This window comes from Catharus ustulatus, chromosome 2 (assembly GCF_009819885.2).
Source record: "Catharus ustulatus isolate bCatUst1 chromosome 2, bCatUst1.pri.v2, whole genome shotgun sequence".
Taxonomy (NCBI): Eukaryota; Metazoa; Chordata; class Aves; order Passeriformes; family Turdidae; genus Catharus; species Catharus ustulatus.
In genome coordinates, this window is record NC_046222.1 from 20,056,050 (window position 1) to 20,080,935 (window position 24,886).

The window sequence follows — 24,886 nt, forward strand, 5'->3', positions numbered from 1 at the left end:
CCATCAAACCTGGCCTTGAACACTTCCAGGGATGGGGATCCATATCTCTGGGCAACCTGTTCCAGTGCCTCACCATCCTCACAGTAAATACCTTCACAGAAGAAGAAGAGTCTCACTTAAGACATTTCTTAAGTCTCACTTAAGAATTTTTTTTTTTTTGTGTAATAAAGTAGAAACACATAGTAAAGAGTTAAAAATGTCCACTAACCCGCAATGTGTTACAATTTGAGTGAAAACAAAGTTAGCTTCATTGTTTCAGTTTTGTTATTTTTGCCTTTCTTTTTTTTAACCTTTCAGAGAATTGTGTTGCAGTAAAATTACTCTCATGTTTGTCAAAGCCTGACTGTTTCTTTCTGTCAAAGCCTGAAAGATGTTTAATTAGCCTTCATTTGTTTAAGAACAGGGAGCAAGTATCTGACCAAAGGAAGAGAGACACCACCACACATTGCAATTGTGTTTCTCTTGATAAGCCTTCAGTCTTAATTCTCTCCAGAAAACTCTACAGAATACTGTCACATCTTATAATTTAAACACAGAAGGTAATTAAGAACAGGAAAGAGGGCCAGCAATAGAAACAAAGGACTGCAAATAACAAAGACCAGTTTCAGAGTCATTGGCAAACTCATTTCATGTACCCTACCTACTACACTCTTACTGTCCGAAGCACTGGAACAGGGGCCATCAGATGTCTCAGCTGTATCAAGTAAAGGATGCCAATGCTTACCTTATCATCATTTGGTCACTATTCCTGAGCTTCCCATGTCCAGAAGAACCCTCCAATTGTAAGATTATGACTACAGCCGTAAGAGTCAATATAAGGTACACCTTAAAATTTTCAATAAATGTACAAATAATTTATTTAAAATTCAAAACTCAGAGATACAAACAAAATACTTAAGAAACAATAAATCCAAAATGTAAACACTTATAGAAAATATATGAACTGTACCAATTTAACTACCATCATTCTTCACAGAAAACAGCAAGAAAGAGAAAGACAAATCAATACCCAATTGTTCTTTTTTCTCAAATTCTTATTTAGAGGTAGAATACTCCTGTGAAAGTCTCAAAAAATTTAATTCAGTAGAATTATGCTACAAATGAATTTGGCCCATACTTATATACATAAGTATACATGCTTATAAATGCAATGAAGCCAGAAAAAAAGATTCTTACTGAGAGCTCTTGCATAATAAATTTGGCACGGCACTTTCCAAGAGATAAAGCACCTTTCCTGATAAATAGTGGTTTAGGTTTTTGCAAGAAAGGGATGCTGTGCTTCTTTCATTACTGAAAAAGAAAACATTTAAAAATAGGCAGAGTCCCAACGTTTTTGGTAGGCATATAGAAAGCAAGCGTTTCTCAGTAACTTGTCCTAGAAAGCCAATCTGGGGGGAAAAAAATGTAACTATTAAAATAATACATTTTGAAAGACTCTATGAATACTTGATGCATACTTATTTGGGTGGCAGAGTTCTTAAAGGGGGGAAGTTAATACCACAGGAAAAGGAAAAAAGGAAGTGTTTTTCACTAGCAGGGGAATTGACCCAGTTTTACATTTTATTGTCATTCAGTCAATCTCCCCTAACTGCTACAATTCTATCCTCTCAGGAAAAAGTGTATCTGTGTGAGATACACTAGAACATCAAGTGCAGTAAAAATTACCCAGGTAATCTCAAAGGAACATATATTCCATTTTTGTTCATCAGATAACCTGCTACAAGTAGAAACAAAAATTGGAATTATTCAGACAATATCTACAAACTCATAAAAAACCAGGAACATTTTGCAAGCTCAAATACAAACATTATTCAGAAAAAACCTCAACTTTTTTATATAGAGACTGGCTGCTAAGTGCATTATTTAAACTGCTGCATGCAAATAGTAGAACCTATGGTTGTTTAAAAAACTCAACTATCAACAGCTATCAGGTTTCTGCAATTTAGTTTAGCAAGGACTTTCTCAAGGAAGGACATTTTTGGTTTAGAAACAGCAAAATAAAATTTGCAGTCGTAATGCCTTCTTGCTTTATGGTATATAGAACCACTTGTCCCAGCATTCAGAAAGAGGCAAAAGAGTAATTTCTGCCACAGACTAGCTGAAAATAGACTTTCATGTGCCAGCTATCTCATTTGGGGCAAAACTACTTGTGTGGTGCAGTTTAAATAGTCTGAGCTATATTTATCTGATTTTCTGAAGCAAATTAAAGAAGCATTTTAACTGTACTCACAGCAGAGCTGGCAACATTACCTGGCCAATAACCAAGTTATCTCTCCCACTAACACTGGAGGATCAGCCCAGGACAAAACACAAGAGATAAGCTTTTCTTCTACAAAGTACATTCTTCTGCTGAACATGAAGCCTTGTGAAAGGAAAGAATACAATATTAACACAAGAAAGTTTCAGATATATTTTAGGCCTTCCAATTCCTTTATGAAATTCCCATCACCTCCAAAGAAAAACTGTGCATCTCTATCCAGTTAAAAGAATATTACATACCTAGATTAAGGAAATTACTTAAACAAAGATGAGTAAATGCAAAGCCATATATTAAACTATTAAATTTCCACATCATGATTCCTTGAGAGCTCAAAACAGGGTTGAAAGACAATTTTAAATACACATCCAGTTTTATTCCTTATTTCTCCACTGTATCCCTCGTTATGTCTTTCCCTGTATCTATTTTAATGGTCAGGATGAAAATATTTTCTGTATATACAAACTAATTACATTTAACCCTGTAAAAGTAAGCCAAAACTTCACCATTCTTCGATTTCTCTATATTTAGGCAACTCATCTTCTACACATGGAAGGTATTTTTCAGAATACTAAAAAAAAATTTCTAGTATTCACTGTTTCCCAAATAAATAAGATAAAGCTGGATATTTGCTGGTACATGCTTCATTGTACCAGCATAAAACCATTTTTGGATATACAGGTTACATTTTAATAAGGACAACAGTTGACCTTGGCTTTAGTTAAATTAAGTTGCCTTGTCTTTGCACTTGCAAGTCCTAATAACAAAAGAAATGTCAAGAAACATCTAGGGCTTCCATGAAACATTTACTTACACCAAGTTTTTCCTCTCTGACAACTCTAAAATTAAAGCTGCTTCACCTCTAATGGTGAAGCAAAGGTGACAATCCAAAACAGCAAATTTATATGCTCCCTCAGTGTCTCCAGTGAGATATTGTTATTCAGGCAGTGGTCTAGTTTCTCCCAAGTCATGCAATAAAGCACTCTGCCAGGAAAGAGAACTTACTGCATTACACCTGACTACTGCCTCCAGAGTGCAAGATCCAAAACTGTTTCAGAGACTGAAATAATTTCTCTCTCAATATCCAAACAAAGTATCTTTGAAGTTTGGGGGTTTTTATATAACGTATTGACATTCAAAAGCTAAGTGCTGTGAACTGCAGATCCCAAGCAGGGCAAATTCAAAGCCAAGTTCAGCACCTTCAGAGGACAAGGGTCTGATCCAATGGACTACACACTGCTTTGCACAGGTAATCGTGATACATTATGGACCTGTACCATTTTCAATACCCAAGCACCTGTGCTCTAAGCTATGAATATGGCCATGCTACAAACATGCTGTGACTACATTCAGTTAGGAAGACAGCAGATGAAGAACCTACCACCTCAGTTGTTCTGAGTTTTCTTTAATGCTCCCATATATGCAAGTCAAAGGTCAGCCTGACTGCAGTGACAGCTCTTTGGAGAAGCTGGTGCCTAGAACTTTTTTTGGGTGGGGAAAAAAAAGAGATGATGGCTAAACTATACACAGAGGCAAGCTTTATTCTTCCAAGGTAAACTTCACCACTGGGAATACGGCTGATGAAGTCCAATACACCATTTATGTTCTAAATAAAGGATATTTTGAGGCCTCAAGCAGATACTGGTCTCATAACGAACTCCTGAGTAGTAGTAAATTTCAGCTTGGAACCTAAAGCAGACATGCAACCAAAGCTTTCACAAAAACTAAAATTATTTCACATGGTAACATGGCCACAAAAGTAATTTTAAAAGAGTGCTGGCTGGTTTTAGTGACACCATAGCACCAGAAGTTAACCTGTGGATCCAGAGAACTACAATAAGCATGTGTCTTTGTAACTGAGAAGTAAACTTTAGCAAACTACTGCAGCACTGGCCTTCCAGTACACTTGCAAAATGCAGCATCAGCAAACGCAACTGACCCCTGTAAATCACAACATCAATTTTTATTTCACTACTGTCCATCACAAATCACATGGCAAAACAGATTTCCCTTGCTGCTGTTGAAGTATACTAAGATACCTGATCGTTTTCCATTAAAACACCCAACATAGCAATGGCTATGTAAGATACAAACCCGGCTGCTTTCCCAGTATTAAAGTGGAAAGCATAGCCTAGGTATCTCAGCTCATTTGCTAACAGGGAAGAAATACAACTTTTTAGCCACGTCTAATTAAAATGTCAAATACTGGACATCTAGGGGAAAAAAAACCAACCAAAATACCCAACAGAAACATCAGGAAATAGTTTTAAGTCATGGCATTTGCATTTAGTATTTATACCTGTAGATAGCAGTAGTTGAGATCCATCAAACTCACTAATGTCTTGAAAGCCATAGAAATCCAAATCACACAAGGACATCAGCATCCTTGTGGAGCAAAACATAGGCCACCAAATCTGCTGCAGTAACCCAGCAGGGCAGTCTTGGAAATGATGTCCCCAAATCACATGCGCTTCTGAAATTGTTATTTAGTCCTGGCTGCTACTTCCATTTTGAGTCTTACCTGAGAAGGCAGAGAAATTCAACCCCAGGGAAAACAAAAGTCAAGGCTTTCTTGTTGAAGCTCCTGAGGTCTCTCTCCTGTAAGTCCTTGTTTCACTGTGTATATAAGTGATCTAATTCCTCAACAACAGCTTCAAGTTATTTACAAAAAAGTCACTGACTCAGACACTGGTTTTCTGGAATGCATCTTTGATACACTGACCAAGTTACTCTTGTTAAAGTCAAAAGAAGTCTGAAAAGCAACTTTTCATCTTCCTCAGCAGGCTGCATCCTGCCTGTGACAGGATATACTGCCTGTATTGACTCCATTTCTTCCCATATTGTTTGCGTCTCTTTGCAAAATAAGAACTCAATCTTTCTTTGCAGGGAAAAAAAACCAAACAGATACATACTAACATATTCACCAAAGCGAATTTACAGCAAACGTTACCACCATGACCATCCACCCCCCCCTCCAATCTTCAGAAGTAATTTAATGGAGGCCAGTTATTAGAATACCAGTTTTATGTTTGAAAATAAAGTGCATAATGATTGCCACTGAGAACTTTGCTGATTTCAGGTTAGCATAGTTAGCATCAATCCTCAGCAACATCAATAAAACAGTAATTACAACATAAATTCGTAACATGAGTCAAAATCTGAAACAGCACACATAAAAAATAAAAGTTCTGTATAAACAGGAAAAAGAAAGAGAAAGTGAAATGGAATCCCTAGTCCTTTGAGGAAATTATCCTATTATACAGCTATCCCAACATGCAGCATCTGAAACGAAGAATCACGGTCTGTTTGCTTCCCTTCTACTATTTCTGAATTCAGTTTGTAGCTTTCTGGTGTCTGACAGATTTCACCTCGGACAGGGGAAGATGTGTCTTGAGGGAGCTCTACAGAGACAGTGTCAGAGGAAGAATCTTGGCTTTCTGCAGACACAGCAATTTGTAGACAGCTGCCCTCCATTTCCTCATTGCAATCTGTGTCTTCATCAGCCTCTTCCAGCTGCTGAACAGATTTTAAATACTGTTGTAACAGTCCATTGTCCTGCTCATTACTAGAGCTCTCTTTACTTTGCCCACACTCCCCAGGGCCATCCTCTACATCGGAAGAACATGCTAAAACACAATTGCCACACTGTTTGATGGTTTCCATTGAAAGGGAGCTCTCAGTTCCTTCAGCTAAGCTCTTTTCAGAGCTATACAGGTCACTGGCATGAGTCTGATCAGCCGCAGAAGAGTGAAAGCCAGAATCTGGGAACTGCAACAAAGACTTTTCCTGAAGATCATCCTCACTAGCTGGAACTAACAAAGCAGAACTAACGGCTGGTGGGGTTTCTTGCTCCACTGTGGATGACTGAACAGGTGGTTTGGATGAACATAAAGGACTGGCTGAAGGGATCCCAGCACCACCTAAATTCTGCATCACTGAAAGCTGCCATTGTTGAAGGGACTTAACCTATGAAGTATAGAGAAAAATTCATTATGAAATGCAGCAAAATGTGTTTTGATTTCCACAGGATTTCTTGCATTCAGCAACCAAACTAGTATAAAATCCAAGACCAAGTGACAAACAAAAGGTTTCCTATATCTATAGGGAAATTTTGTTCTTCTTACTGTGAAATCATGGCTTTTAAACCTACGTGCCAAACACTGACAAAGCACACAAGCTCCCAATTCAAGTACCTGGAGAAAAAGAAACTGTTCTTAAAACCAGAAAGGACTTATCTGTTTTAAAGAAAACAGCCTTATTGTTAGAGAAAATAACACACGTTATTAAAAGGTGTATTAATAACTTTCCTGCCTTAAAAATGAATTGCTCACCAATAACACAGCTTGACATAATTTCATTTGCCATGGGTATTTATCAGTCACATCATTCTTCACAGTTCTGTTTACGTTTATTTAGCTTTTCTTGCATTTTGTCTTCCTTCTCACAACAGGCCACAATTTAGTCTTTTGTAATAAAACCAGCATTCTTGCACTAATGTTCTGAAGGTTCTTTTCCCCCACAATATCAGTATAGCAAACAACACAGCAATAAGATTCTATTAAACTCAAACCATCATTGGACAAACTGAACCATATTGACTGTCTCTTCAGGATCTGCAGTAAGAAATAATGCAAATTCATATATAAGCAGATTGAAATCTGAATTACAAATTCATATTTAAGCAGAAAAACAAGAGGACTAAAATTACTTACCTGGTTCCAAAGAAATTTGACAGCTTCCTCCTGTACAAGCCTCTGCATTTTATCTTCCTCTCTTTCTTTTCTTAGTCTGCAGGAACACACATCCAAAATTTATGCAGCTTAAATAAGCAACATTTGGGTAACAAGAGTAACAAGAATACATAAGAATGCCTACTTACATAACAGCACTTTTGAAAGATACAACAGAGCCTAACATTAAGAAACTACTGCAGTCTGGCTTGCCATAAATACCCAGCTGCTGACTTCAAGTTTCTTTTTCAGTTACATTTAAATTCTGCTTCCTTTTACTGCAGCACATTTGTTGGCGTGGCAAGAATATGTCTTTTTGTAAACAGAACCTGAGCTCTTATTTTTTCCTGCACAACTATGACCCCCCCCACCAAATAGTACTTCTTCATTTCAAATTATGCTGTCCCCACTGATATATGGGTGGATTGTGATGTGTAAGAATTGGGAGTTTCTAGAGGTTCACTGAGCATCCAATTTGATTCTCAGAACTTTTGCCACCTGTGACAGTGAAGAAAAAGAGCCTGTAAAACTGATAGGTCCAGGCTGATCCAGAAAGATATTAAGTAAATCCAGAATTTTTGTCTTACATGTTGAGCAACTTTGACCATGATCTTCTCCAAACATGGATTCACATGATCAAAAATTAAAACAGAACTAAACAGAGACACATTTTAAAATTGTATCATACAAGGCAGAGGAAATTCTTTTTACCAGCAACAGAAGAATGACTTTTAATATGGACACTTGATTTCTAGACTCTGTAATTGTGAGAAGACAAGTAAAAAAAAATCCTACTCAGCAATTTCTATTTTGAAATATGTAAGTCCTGCTAATAGAAAAACACAAAAATGTGTTCTAACCCAATCCTGTTATAGAAGGCACTTAGAGTATGAAAAGCTATGTGCAAAACTGTGCTTACCTTACAGGAAGTCATCCTGTAATGCAATCAGTTATATGTTTCTGATGCTAGGTTCTACTGTGAGTAGTAATATCAAGGCCAATCTGTATCTGTTCTGAAATACTCTGGAATGATGGTTATATTCATACAGACTTGAAAATACACAGCATGACCTCAACTTACTTTTCTACTTCAGCTGTTAAGTAAATGATGTGCTCTTGCATTCTGTTTAGTCGAATTTCATTCCGCACTTCCTTGGCTTGAGGATGGTGGTTCCTCGTGTAAAATCCTCTCCAGGAAGCTTGAAGCTTGGTAGCTGCTTCAGTCATCCTTTGCAGTTCAGCTGCACCTTGATCGGCTGGTGCCGCACCTTGCACAGCCAGTGAACCAGACCTTTCTTCTGTCATCTGGCCAGGACAAGGAGTTTTTACTCCTGATTCAGCCCCTAACGAGGTGCTGGGATAACTGTGCAAAACTTGGCCTTCAGAGGCCGCTAAAGAGTTGCCAGTCTTTGCAGCCAGGCCAGCTGTTACTAGATCAGGAGCAGGCACCTGCAGGATCTCTTTGATAGTCTCTCGTGTTTCCACACTTCCTGCTGCTCTACTACGGTGCTCTCCTGTAACAGACAAAGCTTCTTGCTTGTTAGCTGTTACCCTACTACTAACATCTCTCACATTTTCTATCACTATATTGTTATCATTTTCTAGGCCCAAATTGATTCTGTGTGGTTTCACATCTGAAGCAGGAGACACTGGAGACAATCCTGAAGCAACTGGCATGAAAGTAGACTCTGAAGATAAAAGGCTGCTGTTTAGTTTGTCTTCATCTGTCTGTACATCTTCAAGGTGTAGCTCCTTGGGAAAGCTTCTTTCATGAAAAGTGTTCTTTACTGCATAGGAATGATCATTGTTTGCACTTGGTCCAACCCAAGAATTCCTCTGGATGACAGGTTCTAGATAAACAGAAAGCCACAGTATAGTGTTAAGAGTATTTCAATAACAATAATAATAATAATAGTTTGTTTAATTCATAGGGATTCCCAAATCGGTTTTGACAATTAGCACCTGGGTGGGTAAGATGATCTTACATGTTAGTAGTGATAAGCATGATTTCTGTATCAGGACAATACTAACTATAGTAACATGCAAACTTGGTAAATACTGGGTACACGAAATTGGGAAAACTGCACTTCCTTGAAGCATAAACTTGTACAAAAGTTAAAGTAGTAGCTGTTTAGTTTGTTGGACTGGGTTTTTCACCTAACCTCTCTACTAGTATTTCAAGACACAAATAAGCACGGATGGGATTTTTTTTAGAAACAAATATAACTTCAGTTGAAAAAAACCCAAAGATTGATAAAATAAAACAGTAACAGGGTCTTGTTCTGATATTCCTTCCACAATGTGTGGAAAAGTGGTCAAAAGAAAAATATTTATTTCCACAGGTGAGATCACAGGTGTAGATAAGCTACTTACCCTTTTCAAGAACCATCTGTGATGGCTGGGCCAGGCCACTGTGCTCATGAGCAACTGGCACTGTTTTGCTGGGAGCAGATGTAGGTGGTTCCTCATTCTGGTTTTCATGCATCAACTGCCTCTGGTGGAGCCTAAGCACAGAATGCCAACAAGAGATTTTATGTTTCTCTTAACCTTTTAGTACAGAAAACATCTAAAAGAAATGATGAAGTATTTCAAAAGAAACAAGTGATCAAAACATCAAAACATTCTAAGCAACAGGCTAGTTATGCAGACTCCTATGTGCAAAACACACTAACAGGACTACTCACAAAGGAGGGGGTTGCAGTCTTTTCCTGCTCCCCTTCCTCCTGCCCCTCTTTCTTCATTACTTTTACAAAAAAAAAAAAAAGAAAAAAAAAAAAAGAGATGCAACAACATGCAATTCTGACTACAGACTGAAAACCATGAGGTATTTCTAAAAGCAAAGAAGGCATGCAGATATTTTAAGTGTCTAATGTGGAATACATTATATGTGTAGGTACAGAGGGTTTTGAGGAATGGTGAGAGTATCTTTTACATTTCAAAACGAGTGAATCAAGGAACAGGTGTTCCTGTTACTAACAGCCCAAAATCCTAGTACAAATCAACAAATATTGGCACCAAAAAAAATAACATCCTTCACAAGGCCAGAGAGCACACAGGTTATTTTAGCCTAGCTAAATTAGAAACTCAAGAGGCAGAGGACAAAGTCAAACTGTCATATAAATCATACATGCATGTGTATATGTCCAGGTGAGGATTTGGGGGGATTGCTTTTCCTACTAGGGTTTTTTTTTTGGCTTTGTTGTTGAGTTTTTTTAATTTTTCAAGAGTTATATTTAGCAGAACAACTTCCTGATTTTTCCCCAGAAACATGTGAATGCCAGAGCACTTAGCTAGATTCCAAGGTCAAGATGCCTTGACAGCACCTTCTCCTCAGAAGCAGCTACATTTCTCTAATTTCCTCCTGGAGTCCAATCTACACTTGCAAAATGGGCAGTAACTCTTTCCAGTTACTCCCAAGTCCTTTTGATGAGAAACTCTTCTGCTAACCAGAACACTTTTGTTGCTCAACTTTTTACCACAATATGTCACTCAGGTAGCCTGCTCCTGAGAGCTGAATTTTCTGCTCTTTCTGCATGAAAAAGTTGGTCAATAAGTCCTGGGGGATAGAACAACCTGTATTGCTTTGTTTTCTGGCTTCTAAGCAAAATTAGTTCACTTTTACATGGACAAAAAATGCACCATGATTACTCATCTATTTGCACAGACTTTAGCAAAACATCTACTCCTGGCAGAACCAGCAGACTCTCCAGAGACCTCTGCTGACAGACCTCAGACGCCTGATACAGATGGACAAATGCATCACTGGGTACAGTGTCCCTCAAAGGACAACCTTAATTTTAAAAACTTTAAAAAAGAAAGAATGTCCCAACAATAATAAAGTGGCTAATACACCAGTGTACCACAATAGTCCCTATTTACAATTAGAACAAAAGCTAAGCTCCTTTTTGAAGTTTTCATCATTTTTTGTATGGCAAAAAAAATAAAATCCCAGTACAGAGTTTGTTTATTTTAATCACATTTCTAACATAAATTATCTCCTAAAAAACACAGACAGAAAAATATGAAGAATTTTCCACAAGATGGCCCAGAAAGCAGGAAAACACCTGCTGCTGCTGCCTTGCCTCCCATTCCCATCCAAGACACATCCTGTACCTCCATGACACTTTGCATCTCCAGCCCTCACTGTTACTTTGAAATACTTAAAATGAAATCTTACTACATCTAACACATCAGCTATATAATTATGTTCTCAATTACATTCTCTAAGAAAGAAACTAAGTTCTCACCTTTGTTTACTCAGTATTTTTTCCAGTTTGGCATCCTCTTCAGTCTGGAGTCCACATGCAGATATGAGAGGACAAACAGTAGCCAAGTACTGAACTAGCTGAACATGCTGCCCAGGTCGATAGGACCTTCCTTTCCCTTGACTGTAGAGCCATTCTCCTTTCAAACTGTTAGGAATGGGGAAAATGGTTTAATAAACAGCATCTTTAATAAACGGCACAGAAACAGTAACTGTATTTTCACTACTCTTCTAGTGGGTACCCAAATCTAGGCAAAACTTGGAACATGTGTAGTGCCCAGGGGAACAGGCAATGTCATTAACAGGACAATGAATAAGGTATTCATTCACTTAAGCATCAATGAAACAAACAAACAAAAAAAAACCCACTTGCTCAAAACTGTGCAATCTCTGCTCTGTGTATAGTCTTTGAGCACTGAAAACACATTTGTCTCAATGAACTTATCAGCAAAGCTTTCACAGAAACAGAGTTGTTCACAAAAACATGCAAAACAGACAGAACAAATATTGCTAAAAAGGATTCAACAGGTCTGTTTTTCAAATTAACTTCTGCCTGACAATATATAATACATCTACAAATATAATACATGTAATTATACAGTTAATACTGAACACCCCATTAATCATTTCAAAAAGTCTAGAATTCTAACAGGCAACTTTCCTGAAAAGTCATAGCATGTTATGGTGAAACAGAAATAGAATTTGTTTACCTTTGACCAAAAAAGGAGCACCTTTTTATTTTAGTAACAGGGGGAAAAGGACATGAATGCCCTAGAATATGTTAATGTCCTAGACTGGAATGTGCTTATACTGGATAATATACGTGCTTGCACGGTTCTGATGTCAAGAACTTTGTCAGGCAGATATCATAGTGATATAATGAGCACAGTGATACAGTAACAAGTGATTTGAGCATAATAATATTTAACTATTTGATAACCAAAAAAAGCCAAATCTAGAAATGCACATGCAAATCACGCTCTCATACAAGGGCACATTTGAGCTTCCCCCAAAACAAGAGCTTTAACTCCTGCTGATTGCCACATTCTGCAAAGTCAAAGACAGTAAAGAAAAGGTACCAGACCACTGATGAATTGCTACCATAGTTTTGCTTTGTAGAAGCACTTCTCTAATTTGAGCAACAAAACAAAAGCTTAATTTCATACTTCTAAGCAAAGAATACTTCTACATACTTCTAAATATTAATTCCAGTGTAAGAGATTAAAAATTTAGCTGAAGTAATTTTAGCTTAGCCAAACTTCATGTAATAATTTTAGAGATTTAATAATACTATTATGTCACCTTTCCTTCTGAGAAACCACATATCCATCAAGAACTTTAAGGTTCAGACACCAGCTGACAATATAAGGCCTGTAGTCAAAGCCAGGGACAGAAGGTGTGGCCATCACACAAGGGTTGTTCATAATTGACAGCTGTTCCAACTGGCGAAAAGGGGCCAGGAAATAAACCTCGAGAAAACAAGATATTTGTTAATTTAGCAAAACATTCCACATTTCTCCTAGCTACAGCTGAACAGCTCATGCCAAACATGCAGAATGACAAATAAAAATCACATTCAATTTTTGAACATGAAGGACTACAGAGGACCTTCTACCAACTAGTGCCATTTCCCATTAATTCTTCTGCAAGTGCTATTAGCCCTTGGAAAGTATTACCTTCTCCTAAAATGTGGGAATGGGTCTTTACGTATAAAAAGGTGTAGTACTTCTATGATTCCAGTGTACCACAACAGTTGTTGGAAAAGAAAAAAAAAAAAGAAAAAAGGGCAAGCCAAAAAATTGGAGAAACCCTGTCCTGTTTTGAAGACAAATTATTACCTAAGAAATTTTCTTCCAACATGAAATCTCAACCAAGAGTTTTGGCTGCTACTTATAATAAATCGAACAAACAAAATAAAAAAGGCAAAAGACACAGGCAGATTATTTCTCTTGCACAGTGTTTGAAAACTAGGTCAGTGGCAACAAGTGCAATTCAGACCTCTGTTCTAATCACAGCAGCTGCAGAAGCCCTCTGCAGCAGTTAATCAGCTCAGGTTTCAACTTTCAGACAATCACAAAACGTTAGGCCTAAAAGTAACATCCTTGAATTATATAAAAACATAACACAAAAAAAACCAAATTTCTTTCCAGACTACATTTTGAATGGTATCACCTAGCTTGTGCAGCTAATGCAAACATGGTTATTACACAGAAACAATTAAACTATTACAAGTTGGGTTATTTCAAAAAAGAGAGCCCATTTTCAATTACAACCTCAAAAAAATTGTTCAGCTTCCTTCTTTCAGTCTACCTAAAGACAAGGTGATCTGTCTTCTGTATCTTACCTCATTTAAGTCTCTGATTTCATTTTCTGCCAAAGATAAAACAGTCAAACTCTGAGGTAGGCAAGCAGGGGCAGTGCGAAGTGAAGTTATAATATTACCATGTAGCAACAGAGTCTATAAAGTAAAAACACAGTGATTAAATGAATGTTTGATCAAAATCCACAGATTTCCTTTTCAGACATCACGTGACAAAAATATATGCAAAAGAACTAAGTTAGACTTTCTGGTCACAGTTATCAAAAAATGGATTTGGAAACATTTTGCTCTACAGTCTGCATGCTGGAAGAACTAACAGTATGTTTTATTTTGATTCATGATAGGAGATAAGAGAACAAAGAGCTACAAAGAAGATATCACCATCATATCTTTATCAAAATCATTAGAGTGGCTATAGAAAAATCACTGCCTTGGCTCCTGCAACTTGAAAATAAGGAAGAGAATATCTACACACTTTCCTCCAGGAATTACAGTTAATTAATTAAAATGCTCTACGAGCTAGTGTTCTAAAGGTAGCAATTTTCAAAAGCAAATTTCTTTGTGTATTTAATGCAATAAAACCAGAGCTAGAATAACATCTACCTTCAGTGAGGTAAGCTTGGAGAGATCGCCTAATTGAGCTATGTTATTGTCTGACAGATCAAGATGCTGAAGAGAGAGACAGGAATTTATTTGTTCAATGACCTACAAAAAAAGAGAAATCAGTTATTCACATTAACTCTTTTTTAGCTACTAAATAAAACCAAGTATCAATAATTATACATTATTTTGACAGCTAAGAAAACCCACTAGCTAAGTAACACAAAATTAAAACCATATTTTAATAAACTTGTATTTTAAAGATAATAATTCTTTTTCCTATTTTGGAGACTACTTCCTTACTTTCATTTCATTTTGATATCAAACCTTTTCCTTTTTCCCTGGACAACTCTACTCCAAAAGCTGCCCTCTTCTATTTTATAAGCTAGTAGGCACAAAACATTAACATTGCTGCTCCAGTAAAAACATATTCAGATTTCTTTGCAGCATTTTCCAAATTTCTATAACACAAGATTCTGGTAAATGAAACAGACTAAATACTTTACCTTAAGGTTATTTCCTGCCAAATTCAGCCATTCCAGGTGCACCAAATCCTTCAGCCCTTCCACGTACCCAATACTATTATGAGGCAAGCTGAGCACTCGGAGCTTGGTCAGTTTTGCTACACCCATCATTCGCACCAAACGGTTGTTGGCTACAGAGAGCTGCAGACAGACACGCAGAAGAAACAGTTTTAACTACGCAGACAGAGTAAGATTTTACTTCTAGCAGTTAAAAATCTACTCCAACAGACGTTTGTTCAATCTACATATATAATTTTCAAGTAAACAACACAGACAAAAAAACCTACTAGAGCCAGTAAACAAATTACTGATCAAAGAACAAAAGTCCTCACAACTCACTCCACAAACTTAAAAGGAAATTCTCCTAGCAACGGGTAAATAAAGGAAAAAGAATGAGGAATTGTGTCAAATGAAAATAAAGTTTCAATATCAGAATTGCCAATTCATTGTGCAAATTTTTGCCCCATTCCTGGTTGAAAACTGCACTTGCTGGCAAAAGACAAAATGTACTTCACACAATTCTCAAAGGTCCTGTGTTAACAGGACTGTAAACCACAAACTTTTAAAAAGGTAAATCCTGACTAGACATACAATTCAGTAACATGATCACCAAGCTGGCAGTGGTAAGGGTTTGTTGTAGCAACAAACCCCACCTCTGCCAATTCAGTGTAGCTGGTCTGTAGAAGTTATCGGGCAGTATCCAGCCTATCCAGAAGAACTTTCAGTGATAATACAAAGTTATTTTTAAGGTTACAAAGCTCATGTACTCAAAAGCTAAGAAGTATTGAAATTTGAGTTATCAGTGACTTTTCCAAGTATTCTTATGATGCCCCTCCCTCATTAGGACTTGAATAACTAGAAATGAGCTAAATAAGTAATTCACAAAACAGCCTTCTCTATCAGCTGCAGACCTCCACTGAAAACAAAGCTTTCTACTTTAGTCAGCCATCGTTTATTTTCCTGTGAAGACAGTAACTACGAGCTTACTTCAATTACATAATATGGCCTGAAGGCAGAAGGAGCTAACACCATAGCACCAATATATGATAACAATTTCAAATCAAGTAACACTGACCTGCATCAGATTCCTGCATTTCTCCAAGTGTTCCAATTTAATTAACTGATTTTTGTCCAGAATCAGTGTCTGAGTATCAGCATCACAGGGCAAGGTTGGACCCAGTTTTTGTAATCCTTGACCTGAGCAGTTGACTATCAAGCCTTAGAATGAAAAGGAAAAAAAAACAACAAAAAAAAGCACCACAAAGTTCATATAGAGAACATGTACCGGAAAAGCAACGCAAGATAAAAAGATGTTTTATAATAGGTGCAGAAAATTTGGAAAAACTAATTAACTTTCTTTTCTATGTAAAACTTAAGCAAATTACTTCAGCTTGAACACTTTAAGAGTAACTGATCCAGTTACTGGAAGATACACATACCAGACACTGTCCCAGTTAAGAACTCTGGCAGGATTCTGGGAACAACAGATTCATTGAAGTGAGATGCAGCAAAATTCTGGTAGCTAAATTTAAAGGTGTGATCCTCAAAACCCCAAATTTCAAAAGAACTTAAAATTTTAAAATTATTCAGAGAATTTAATTTTTAAGCAGCTTGACAACTAACTATGTGCAAGCATTCTATCTAACTAAGAAGCCATTCATGCAGCCATACCACAGTACTGGGGGCACTGGGAGGAACAAACTCTAGCAAACCATTTACTTAATGCAAAATGCAATGCAAATAGGGTTACTACATAACATTAAATGGCAAACATTTGCCATCCACAAGGAGCTTGAATCACTGGATGTCCAAAGTGAGACCTGATAACCATAATAATTTTCATACATTAAGCCTCTGCTGTGTATTTGATGTACAAACATCACAGCAGAGCTTCTTGTTCTCTTAATATCTGTTCAGTAAAAAATGCTTCCTTTTTCAGCAACATATCCCAAATAGTGTTCTCATCCTAATATATTGCACATATTAATATTACAGTTTACAGGTTTTTAGGGTTTACCTATGCTATGGATGGAGACAAACATTTTTGTGCACTGTTTTGTCAGCTAGAGAACATGCATTTCTAAATATATGTCTGATGATATTTATTACATTTCCATTGTTTTTTCAAATCTACTGTTGCCCCAAGAGCTTTGGAGAGCACCAAGGCAGAGCCAGAAACCATCACACTCCTGTCTTTGCAAATTCAGGGAAAAAATATCACTTGTTTCTCTCTCAAGCAGTCACTTCTGCAACCGCTTGGTCACTTTAATTGAACAGAGAAACTTTGCATCTGCTCCTTCATCCAAGGGTTTGTTACAAAAATTCACAACTGGTCCTTCCAACCTAGGAGAGAGGCAAGGACCCACAGCACTGATCTGCAAGAGTAATCCTTTTATTCATGCGCATGAGGTATCCTGTTCAAACTGGGGCACTCGGAATGCGACTTTACACACGGTTCTCATAGATTACCAGCATTCAAGTATAACGTGATTCAATTGCTACTTAACACACACAACCATTTGCAAAGAACCTGTATTTCTACGGCGACATCATCCACCTGCTTCTCTACAGAGCTAGACATCCCTGCAGTCAGACTTGCTACAATCACTTCTCCATGACGCTAGACAAAGGAAGGTTTTCGCAGAGGTGTTAAACGAGCTAGGGTGCTGGCGTTATCTCCCATGTCTGAGGGTATCCTTCATGAGCACCCTCAAGCTTCAGAGAAGTAGAGGGCCCTCTTCCAACATCCCCTGTCCTTCTTGCAACAAGCTTTGGTTTGCTTGCTTAAACATGGAAGTTCAGTATACAGCACTGATTATATATACACGTGTAACTCTACGAAGATATTACAATTCCATTCTGTAAAGACTCGTTGATATAATACCGGAAAACGAGATTTTCCTAATAGGCTTTCAGGATCCAGGAAAATATTTCAAAATTGCTTATTTCTCGTTTGGCAGAAAGCAAGGAACTACGGAGCTGTCCAAGACCTCTCAGCCCTCCCCTCCTAGGGAAAACGGCCCTATATCATTGAAACCCTGCCCTATGAAGGTTCCACAAGGCTGCGGGATCCTGCAGCACGACGGACAGCCGCTCCGCCGTGCCCCGAGCCAGAGGCGCTCCCCAGGGCGGGAAGCGGTGCCCGCGCCGGCCCCCGCGCTGCCCCGGCCGCTTCCAGCCCCCGCGGGGCCCTCAGGCGCCGGCCGGGAACGGGGGCAGCGCAGCGGCCGAGCCGGCCCCTCACCCCGAGAGGAGGGAGCGCCTCCGCAGTGCCGAGCCCCCCGCGCCCCTCCGAGCGCCACAGCTCCTTTCGGGACACGCAGCCCCCAACATCGCGGCCCCGCGGCACGCGGTACCTGTGCAGGGCTGCCCTTACCCGCTCCGGCCGCCTCATCCCCCGCCCTGGCCGCAGCGCCGGCTGCCGCCATGCCCCGCGCTTGACAACACCGCCAGGCAACCGAGCGCCAGGCGCCGATGGGCCGGCCCGCTCTGCCACGGAAGCGCCGCGCTCTTTATGCAGGGTAGCGCGGCAGGTCCCGCGTCCGGGGCTGCGCCGGGGTAGCCCGGGCGAGTGAGCGCTCCGCGAAGCCCCCGCGGTACGGCCGGGGCGGGGCGGGGCGGGGCGGTGCTGCCCGGCCTTGCCCGGCCCTGCCCTTCCCGCTCCGCTCCCGTCGGGCCCCGCGCGCCGCTCCCGACACCGCCTCCCGGCGTCCTCTCCGCCTCTCCGGCCCCTCGCAGCCGCCGCCATCATGAAGTGAGCGTCCCATCCGCCGCTATCCGGGCCCATCCGCCGCGGGGAGGCCGCCGCGGGGCTCCGGCCGCCTCTCCCGGCAACCCGCGCCCTCCCCTAACTCTTCTCTCCCGCGCAGGGTCGAGCTGTGCAGCTTCAGCGGGTACAAGATCTACCCGGGTCATGGCCGCCGCTACGCCCGCACTGACGGGAAGGTGAGGCCGGGGCGAGCCCCGCGGGCGGGAGCGGGCGGGCCCTGCGGACGGAAGGGCGCTGCGCTCCGGAGAGCGGCCGGGCGGTGCGCGGGGAGCGGAGGCCGCGCGCTTGGGGCTGTCCGGAGACGCCGCTAGTGTTGATGTGGTGTCTGCCCGAGTCGCTCGTATTGAGCCGTGTGAGAACAGCATCCGTGTGCGGGTGCCATGGCTGCTCTGCAGGAGATCTGTGCCGTGTTGTAGCTTGGGATTGGGTTTCGAGAGGGAGTCTTGGAGCAGCGGGTGCAAACTACCAAAGTTGTGTAGAAAATGCTGCTTAGACGTCCTGAATCAACTGCTAAGATTCGCTGGAGCCAACAGCTGGTCTTCCAAATGAACTGAGTAGAAATCTTTGGGGTAAAATTGGGTGGAGAGCCCTTTCAAGCTGTCATGTCACATGCAGGCGAGATTGTCCCTGACTGCGAAAGGAGGGCTTGGCTTTTGAGTATCCCAGTACAGTCATCTTTCTCTACGGAATTCCTTGCAAAATGACCAAGAGATAGACTGATTGAATCCTTGTGAGCGCTCCTGGGAATTAGGCTGTACTTCAAATAGAATTATATAACTAATTAACAAACCAGCTTGTACATTCTGCCTGTTGTTTTAGTGTCACTAGGCCAGAAGGAATCAGGTCTCCCTGTCTTCCCTCAGCCAAGTTTTGAGTCACTCCCACACACAGGAAGTACATTGTTGCTTGAAGACACACTTGGAAAGTATGATGCTGGACACAGCTATTCATGCTGTGCCTGAATTACACAGCAGCACTGGATGCAAGTGGTAATTTGAACTTTTTTCAGAAAAATGAAGGTGCTTCAGAGTTTCAAGACATCATTTTGACCAATGTAACAAAATGCAGAACTTTAGATTCCTTGAATTACCTTCTAGAATTTTTAATAGTCACCTGTGTTTAACAAGTCCAAAAGCATAGACGTCAAAAAACACTGACTCAAAGAATACTTAATGCAAATGTAATGTCTTTCATGGAAACAAAGCTTACACAAAACATTTTGTCTTCCCAGGTTTTTCAGTTCTTGAATGCAAAATGTGAGTCTGCATTCCTTTCCAAGAGGAACCCCCGTCAGATCAACTGGACTGTTCTGTACAGGCGTAAGCACAAGAAGGGACAGTCAGTAAGTACATACCAGCTAATGGCACTGTAAGTTGGCAACCAAAAGATGTGGTCACTGGTCTGTTAGAGGTCACTTAAGTGTGCCAGTGTTCAGCAGAAGCAGGACCCAAGTCACCAAGATGAAGACTGGTTAATAATGGTGAAAATATGAGTGCAGTTACATGAGTTTATACACCACTTCAACAAAAGCATTGTATTGTGTTGTAGCACTTCTTTGAGGGACCACTTAAAACCACGCTATGTTCAGTAGATCTTAAAAATTGTAGGAATGACATATGTTTTTAAAAGTTAGTTTTAGGGAAAGTGGGTAATGCTGTTTAACTTTTCCTGAAAGTTTGGTCTTGTAAACTTCCTGAATGTGGCAGCATAGGGAGCTGATTTTGGGGTTATGGGGGCAGGGATGACACTCCTGATACACCCTCTTTGAAACTTTAGGGCTGTAGCTTAGCAGGAGGTCTTTTCCTATGCAGCTGTCATTGCATGAAAAGAATAAATTGTGATGGCATGAAGCATGCTGCAGTGCTCTTGCAGCAGAGGGGCTGTAAGAAAGGCTTACATCAGTGCAGTAAATCAGTGTTTTTGCCAGTTTGGTTGAAGAAAGAAAGTTGATGGGTGATGGTTTATACTGCTGCCCAGCACCTGATCCACTTGAATAGGTGCGGGGTGTCCTTTCAGAAGACACCATTGAAGGTTAATCCTGCCCCCCTTTTTCCTTCTGGGAGTTACAGAGGGCTGGACTTCTGACATTCTTTCAAAATAATCTTTTTCATACTTTGCTGTAGAAGCCTAGAAGATAGAGGGGCTAACATGTGTGTCTCCAACACGGAGAGCTGGGGAGCCAACCAAGGATTGTTGGTAATAACATGCTATGAAAAGTACAGGATGTGGCTGGAGAAGGGGCCTTATGGAGGTAGGGCAGCACCTCTCTGTACCCAAAAGAAGGATTCCCTAAAATGAGGAGTAAAATTCTACTTCAGTACAGTTTTAAATAGCCTCAATTTGAGTAGCAGCTTGTTTCCATAATTGTCTTTGGCTGTGTATTTAATGTCTTGTGATGCTAATTGTCTGTGTTTGTCTCCTGCCCTCTTAGGAAGAGGTCCAAAAGAAGCGCACACGCCGTGCTGTGAAGTTTCAGAGAGCCATCACTGGTGCCTCTCTAGCTGAGATCATGGCCAAGCGAAACCAGAAACCCGAAGTACGAAAGGCGCAGAGGGAACAGGCTATTAGGTGAGAAGTCAGATCAGTGGAGCTATCCCAAACTTTTCAAAGTTACAGTAATTCTCATACAAAAACTTAAACCTCTAGGTGAGCTCTGTGTTTTATAAGATTTTTGGTGGGTTTTTTGTTTGCTTTTAATCTGTATATTTGTATGCAATACTGAGTAATCTTGGCAAAACATAGTGCCAGCAAGAAGGGTCTGTCCTTGCCCTTTCCCTTTGTCCTTTGTCACTCACAGTTCAGCTGTCTCTGCAGAAATCCCCCCCAGGTGATAATGAATTTAGAGGAGAAATCTGCAGTAATGCAGTCCATTCCTGATCTTGGGAAACTCTTACAGTGCTGAAACAAGGAAACAGTGAATGGCAGATATGGATAACTTCCTCTTTTTCTGTGAATTAACAGAGCTGCAAAGGAAGCCAAGAAGGCTAAGCAGGCAACCAAGAAAACAGCTGTTTCTGCTGCAAAGGTGAGATGCAGTACACAAATAGAAATTATAAAATGGAATACACCATGTTGTAACACAACACACAATGTCCTGCTGAGGCAATTAATTGGAAATTCATTTCTGTTTTGAGGAAGCATTTTCCTAACTTTTTGATGTGGAAGCTCCTTCACTGGACTTCTGTACTGAAGTTAAGCATACCCAAAGAGCTGCACAGAATGAATCTTTTTTACAGAATAAGGAAATACTACAATAAAACAATTTTCTGACCTAATATCAGAGATAATTAATAGCTAAACGCTTGTCTGAATGTGACATCATCATTATCTAGGAACTTGGTAACAATATATTGATGAATGCTACCGTGTGTTTCATTATGAATTAATACCATACGTTGGCTTAGTGTTATGTGTGTAAATATCTGTTAATATGATCCCAGTATTGCAATTCTAGTCTGATCTGATCTGATTCCTGTCAAGAGCATATACAGGGACACTTCTAGGAGCGTGGAGAAATAGCTTGGTTTTGCTCATACTTCATTATTTCTCTACAGGCCCCTACGAAGGCAGCACCTAAGCAGAAGATTGTGAAACCAGTCAAGGTTTCTGCTCCCCGTGTTGGTGGAAAGCGCTAACTTGCCAAACCGTTGGTCATGCTGAATAAACATCTGATAGAATTCCATTACTTGTGCCATGGTCTGCTCAGCTGTGTGAGATACACTGAAGGGAATGAATCTGTGAAATAACCATGTCTAGGTTTTGCAGACTAAAAGCATCTTCCTGCCTTAAAACGCTTTGTTTCTTAGACAATCTGCTCTATTAGCAAACATTTCCCCAGTCTTCACTGAGTGGCTCAGGTAGCAGGGTAGATGGAGTTGGTATTTGAGGAGTGTTCTTGCCTGCAGGACAGAACAGCATCTAAGTTTATTCTGCATCTATGACAAATGACATAAAAAGAGGTTTCTAAGAAATACAAGCTAAAAGGGGGTGTGAAGCAATGCCATCTGTAAATCACTTTTTAAAAAGTCCTGTCTTGTGGAATGCATGTAGCAAGATACAGAGAATCAAGTAAGGAAAGGTTAAAAAAAGGGAATGAATGGATGGTTTCACAGACAGCATGGCTCTTATACTTGCACACAAAGATTGAGGTGCAACTTCTGGGTCATGAAATTACAAAATTATGAATTGCTGGAAGCTGTTGTCAGGAACAGGAAGCCTGTGAAGATTGAATGGATTTCAAATGCAGCTGATCTTACACAGTTAAAGCTCATTTAGGTTCATATTTAACTTGTTGAATGCAGATAGAGGTTGGTTCCGTTATTAATTTTCCACCCTCCCACCACTTAGAGGGATTAAAATTGCTCATGGGAATTCCTCTTATCTGCCTAAGTAACTGCACTGTGGAGACAGTGTGCCCAAACTTTGCCAGTTTTGCTGGACAGCAATAGCCTTGGCAAAACGATGTCTTGACTTACTAGAACCAAATCAGAAACCAAACACTTCAGTTACTTTTCTGTTGATATTTTGAGGGCTTATACCAGTCAAGAAGACAGTTGTGTTTCAGCTCCCTGCAGTCCTGAGCTTCAAAAACAACAGCTGTAATGGGCACTGTGGGTTATGGGCTATACTTACACCTTGTTTGGGTTTTAGTAAAATAGATACAGGTCTGGATGAAGGCTACAACCCATTTAAAAAAGGTCTAGCTTGATGATATTAATGGAATTTGCACCATTATCTTCAAAACAGTTCTGCTTTTTGCTATTAAACAAACCAGTGCTGCTCATGTTTAGAATGAAATTGAAGGCTTTAAAACTGGTTAACACATCTGAAAACAAAGGAGCGAGAAGCAGGGCAGAAAGAGAGGAGAAAAATTGCCTGTAGTTAGCAGGGAAAGGAATATTTAATAATTTAAAACTGAGGGCTGAAAACACATCTGAAAATTACTGGTGCTAGTGGTGATTATAAAAATCACATCAGTGTCTTGTATAAGGCATGTGGCACCCCAGATAGGTCCTTGTGAATGTTTTCAGCTAAGCTGAAAACCAAGATGCGCTTTTACAATCTGCTTGAAATACCATTAATGATATACCTTGAAACTGATTGGCAGATACGACTAATTAACAAGTTACTGTTTGTTAATGCTTTGAAGGTTGCAGACTTTGGCTGCCTGGTGTCACTGCAGTGGTGCACAGAAGTGCTTCCTGGTTATTCTTCCTTGATGTTTATTCCCGAGTTCTGACTGATGGGGTAGCAGCATGTTATTCAACTCAAGCATAGATGTAATAGAACGAATTAGCATGGAAATTAATATAAGCCCTTGTTTTTACCTAATGCAGTGTAATCGATCCTCTATCATTTGTCAGAAAAAAATTGAGTACCTAAGTTTGTCACAGACCCACAAAATGACTTGGATTATAAAGGACCTCCAGAGGACAGCCACTCCAACTCCTTGCTCAAAGCATGTCTGTTTAGGTGGCATTGCTCAGTATCCAGCTGAGTCTTGAACGCAGCTCCAAGCACCGAGATCCCACAGCCTTCTACGGCCACCTGTTCCAGTATTCTACCACTGCCCTTCCTAAAATAAAATATACCGGAAACCTAAATACAGAACCCCTTTTCTATACAAATAGCGCCTGTGGCCGGTCTGCCTCCGTCTGCTCGGTGTCTGTGTTTGGGGATCGCTGTGCTCCAGGTACCGAGCGCAGGGAAGGGCCGCTGCTGCTGCTGCGCTTTCCTTGGGCGTGACAGCCCGCGGCTCCGGCCTCGCGTGTCTGTTACGGGTGTAAAACCAGCGCACAGCTCGGACAAGTAAAACGCGCAGTTCACATCTAAGGGATTTTCTTTCTCGCCTCTTAGAAATAACACAGCGTGCACTAAGCGCCCCGAGGCATGGCTGCGGCACTGCCCCGCCCGCGCTGCTGCTGCTCTTGCTTGGCATGAACTACCCTGCTGCTCTGCTCGCAGCTCTTGCCCCCGAGGCAGTTCTGGAGCAGAAGCCGCTCGTTTCGGAGCCGGGGCTGCACAGGCATTCCCTCGGGAGCCTCCCCAGCTCCCGCCGCCACGACCGCGCCCAAGCAGCACGCTTTGCCCGGCTCCAAGATGGCAGCCCCAGCCCCAGCCCGAGCTCTCCTCTGCCCGGTTCCAAGATGGCGGATCCGCTTCCCCGCACCCCCGCCCCTTCCCGGTCCCTCCTGCGCGCGCGCGGCTCTACCTCACTTCCGCTTGTGCAGCAGCCATTTTGTCTTTCCGCCGCCGCTGCTGCCCGAGCTTCTTCCTCCCTCCTGCCGCCGCGGGCCGCGACACTCCAGTTCCCCCCCGGGCGCGGCTCCCGCCGGGCCGGGGCCGATCCCGACCCCCCTTCCCTTATCCCGGGAGGCTCCTCCGCAGCCCTTGCGCGGCTCTGAGGGCGCGGGGGCAGCTCC

The 24,886-nt window shown here is 40.9% G+C and overlaps 2 protein-coding genes across 4 annotated transcripts; one reads left to right on the top strand and one right to left on the bottom strand.

Annotated features, from left to right (window-relative positions):
• Positions 1-866: 866 nt before the first annotated feature.
• On the bottom strand, positions 867-24,763 carry CEP97 (centrosomal protein 97). 3 transcript variants are annotated; one of them, XR_004417214.2, is made up of 12 exons: positions 18,072-18,245; positions 15,771-15,913; positions 14,678-14,836; positions 14,175-14,276; positions 13,596-13,709; positions 12,554-12,720; positions 11,235-11,399; positions 9,361-9,491; positions 8,069-8,837; positions 6,970-7,045; positions 4,779-6,223; positions 867-2,362 (listed from the first exon to the last, which is right to left on the bottom strand). XR_004417214.2 is itself a non-coding variant. In XM_033053581.2 (11 exons), the coding sequence occupies exons 2-11, from the start codon at positions 15,774-15,776 to the stop codon at positions 5,513-5,515; spliced, it is 2,400 nt and encodes a 799-aa protein (XP_032909472.1). In that variant the 5' UTR covers positions 15,777-15,913; positions 24,676-24,763; the 3' UTR covers positions 3,781-5,512. The 3 variants fall into 3 exon arrangements, 2 of the variants coding, with proteins under 2 accessions (XP_032909472.1, XP_032909471.1); XM_033053581.2 differs by lacking the exons at positions 867-2,362; positions 18,072-18,245 and adding an exon at positions 24,676-24,763 and having other exon boundaries at positions 3,781-6,223; XM_033053580.2 differs by lacking the exon at positions 867-2,362 and having other exon boundaries at positions 3,781-6,223.
• On the top strand, positions 18,367-22,146 carry RPL24 (ribosomal protein L24). Its single transcript, XM_033053588.1, has 6 exons — positions 18,367-18,449; positions 18,565-18,640; positions 19,696-19,806; positions 20,896-21,032; positions 21,426-21,489; positions 22,019-22,146. The coding sequence occupies exons 1-6, from the start codon at positions 18,445-18,447 to the stop codon at positions 22,097-22,099; spliced, it is 474 nt and encodes a 157-aa protein (XP_032909479.1). The 5' UTR covers positions 18,367-18,444; the 3' UTR covers positions 22,100-22,146.
• Positions 24,764-24,886: the final 123 nt, after the last annotated feature.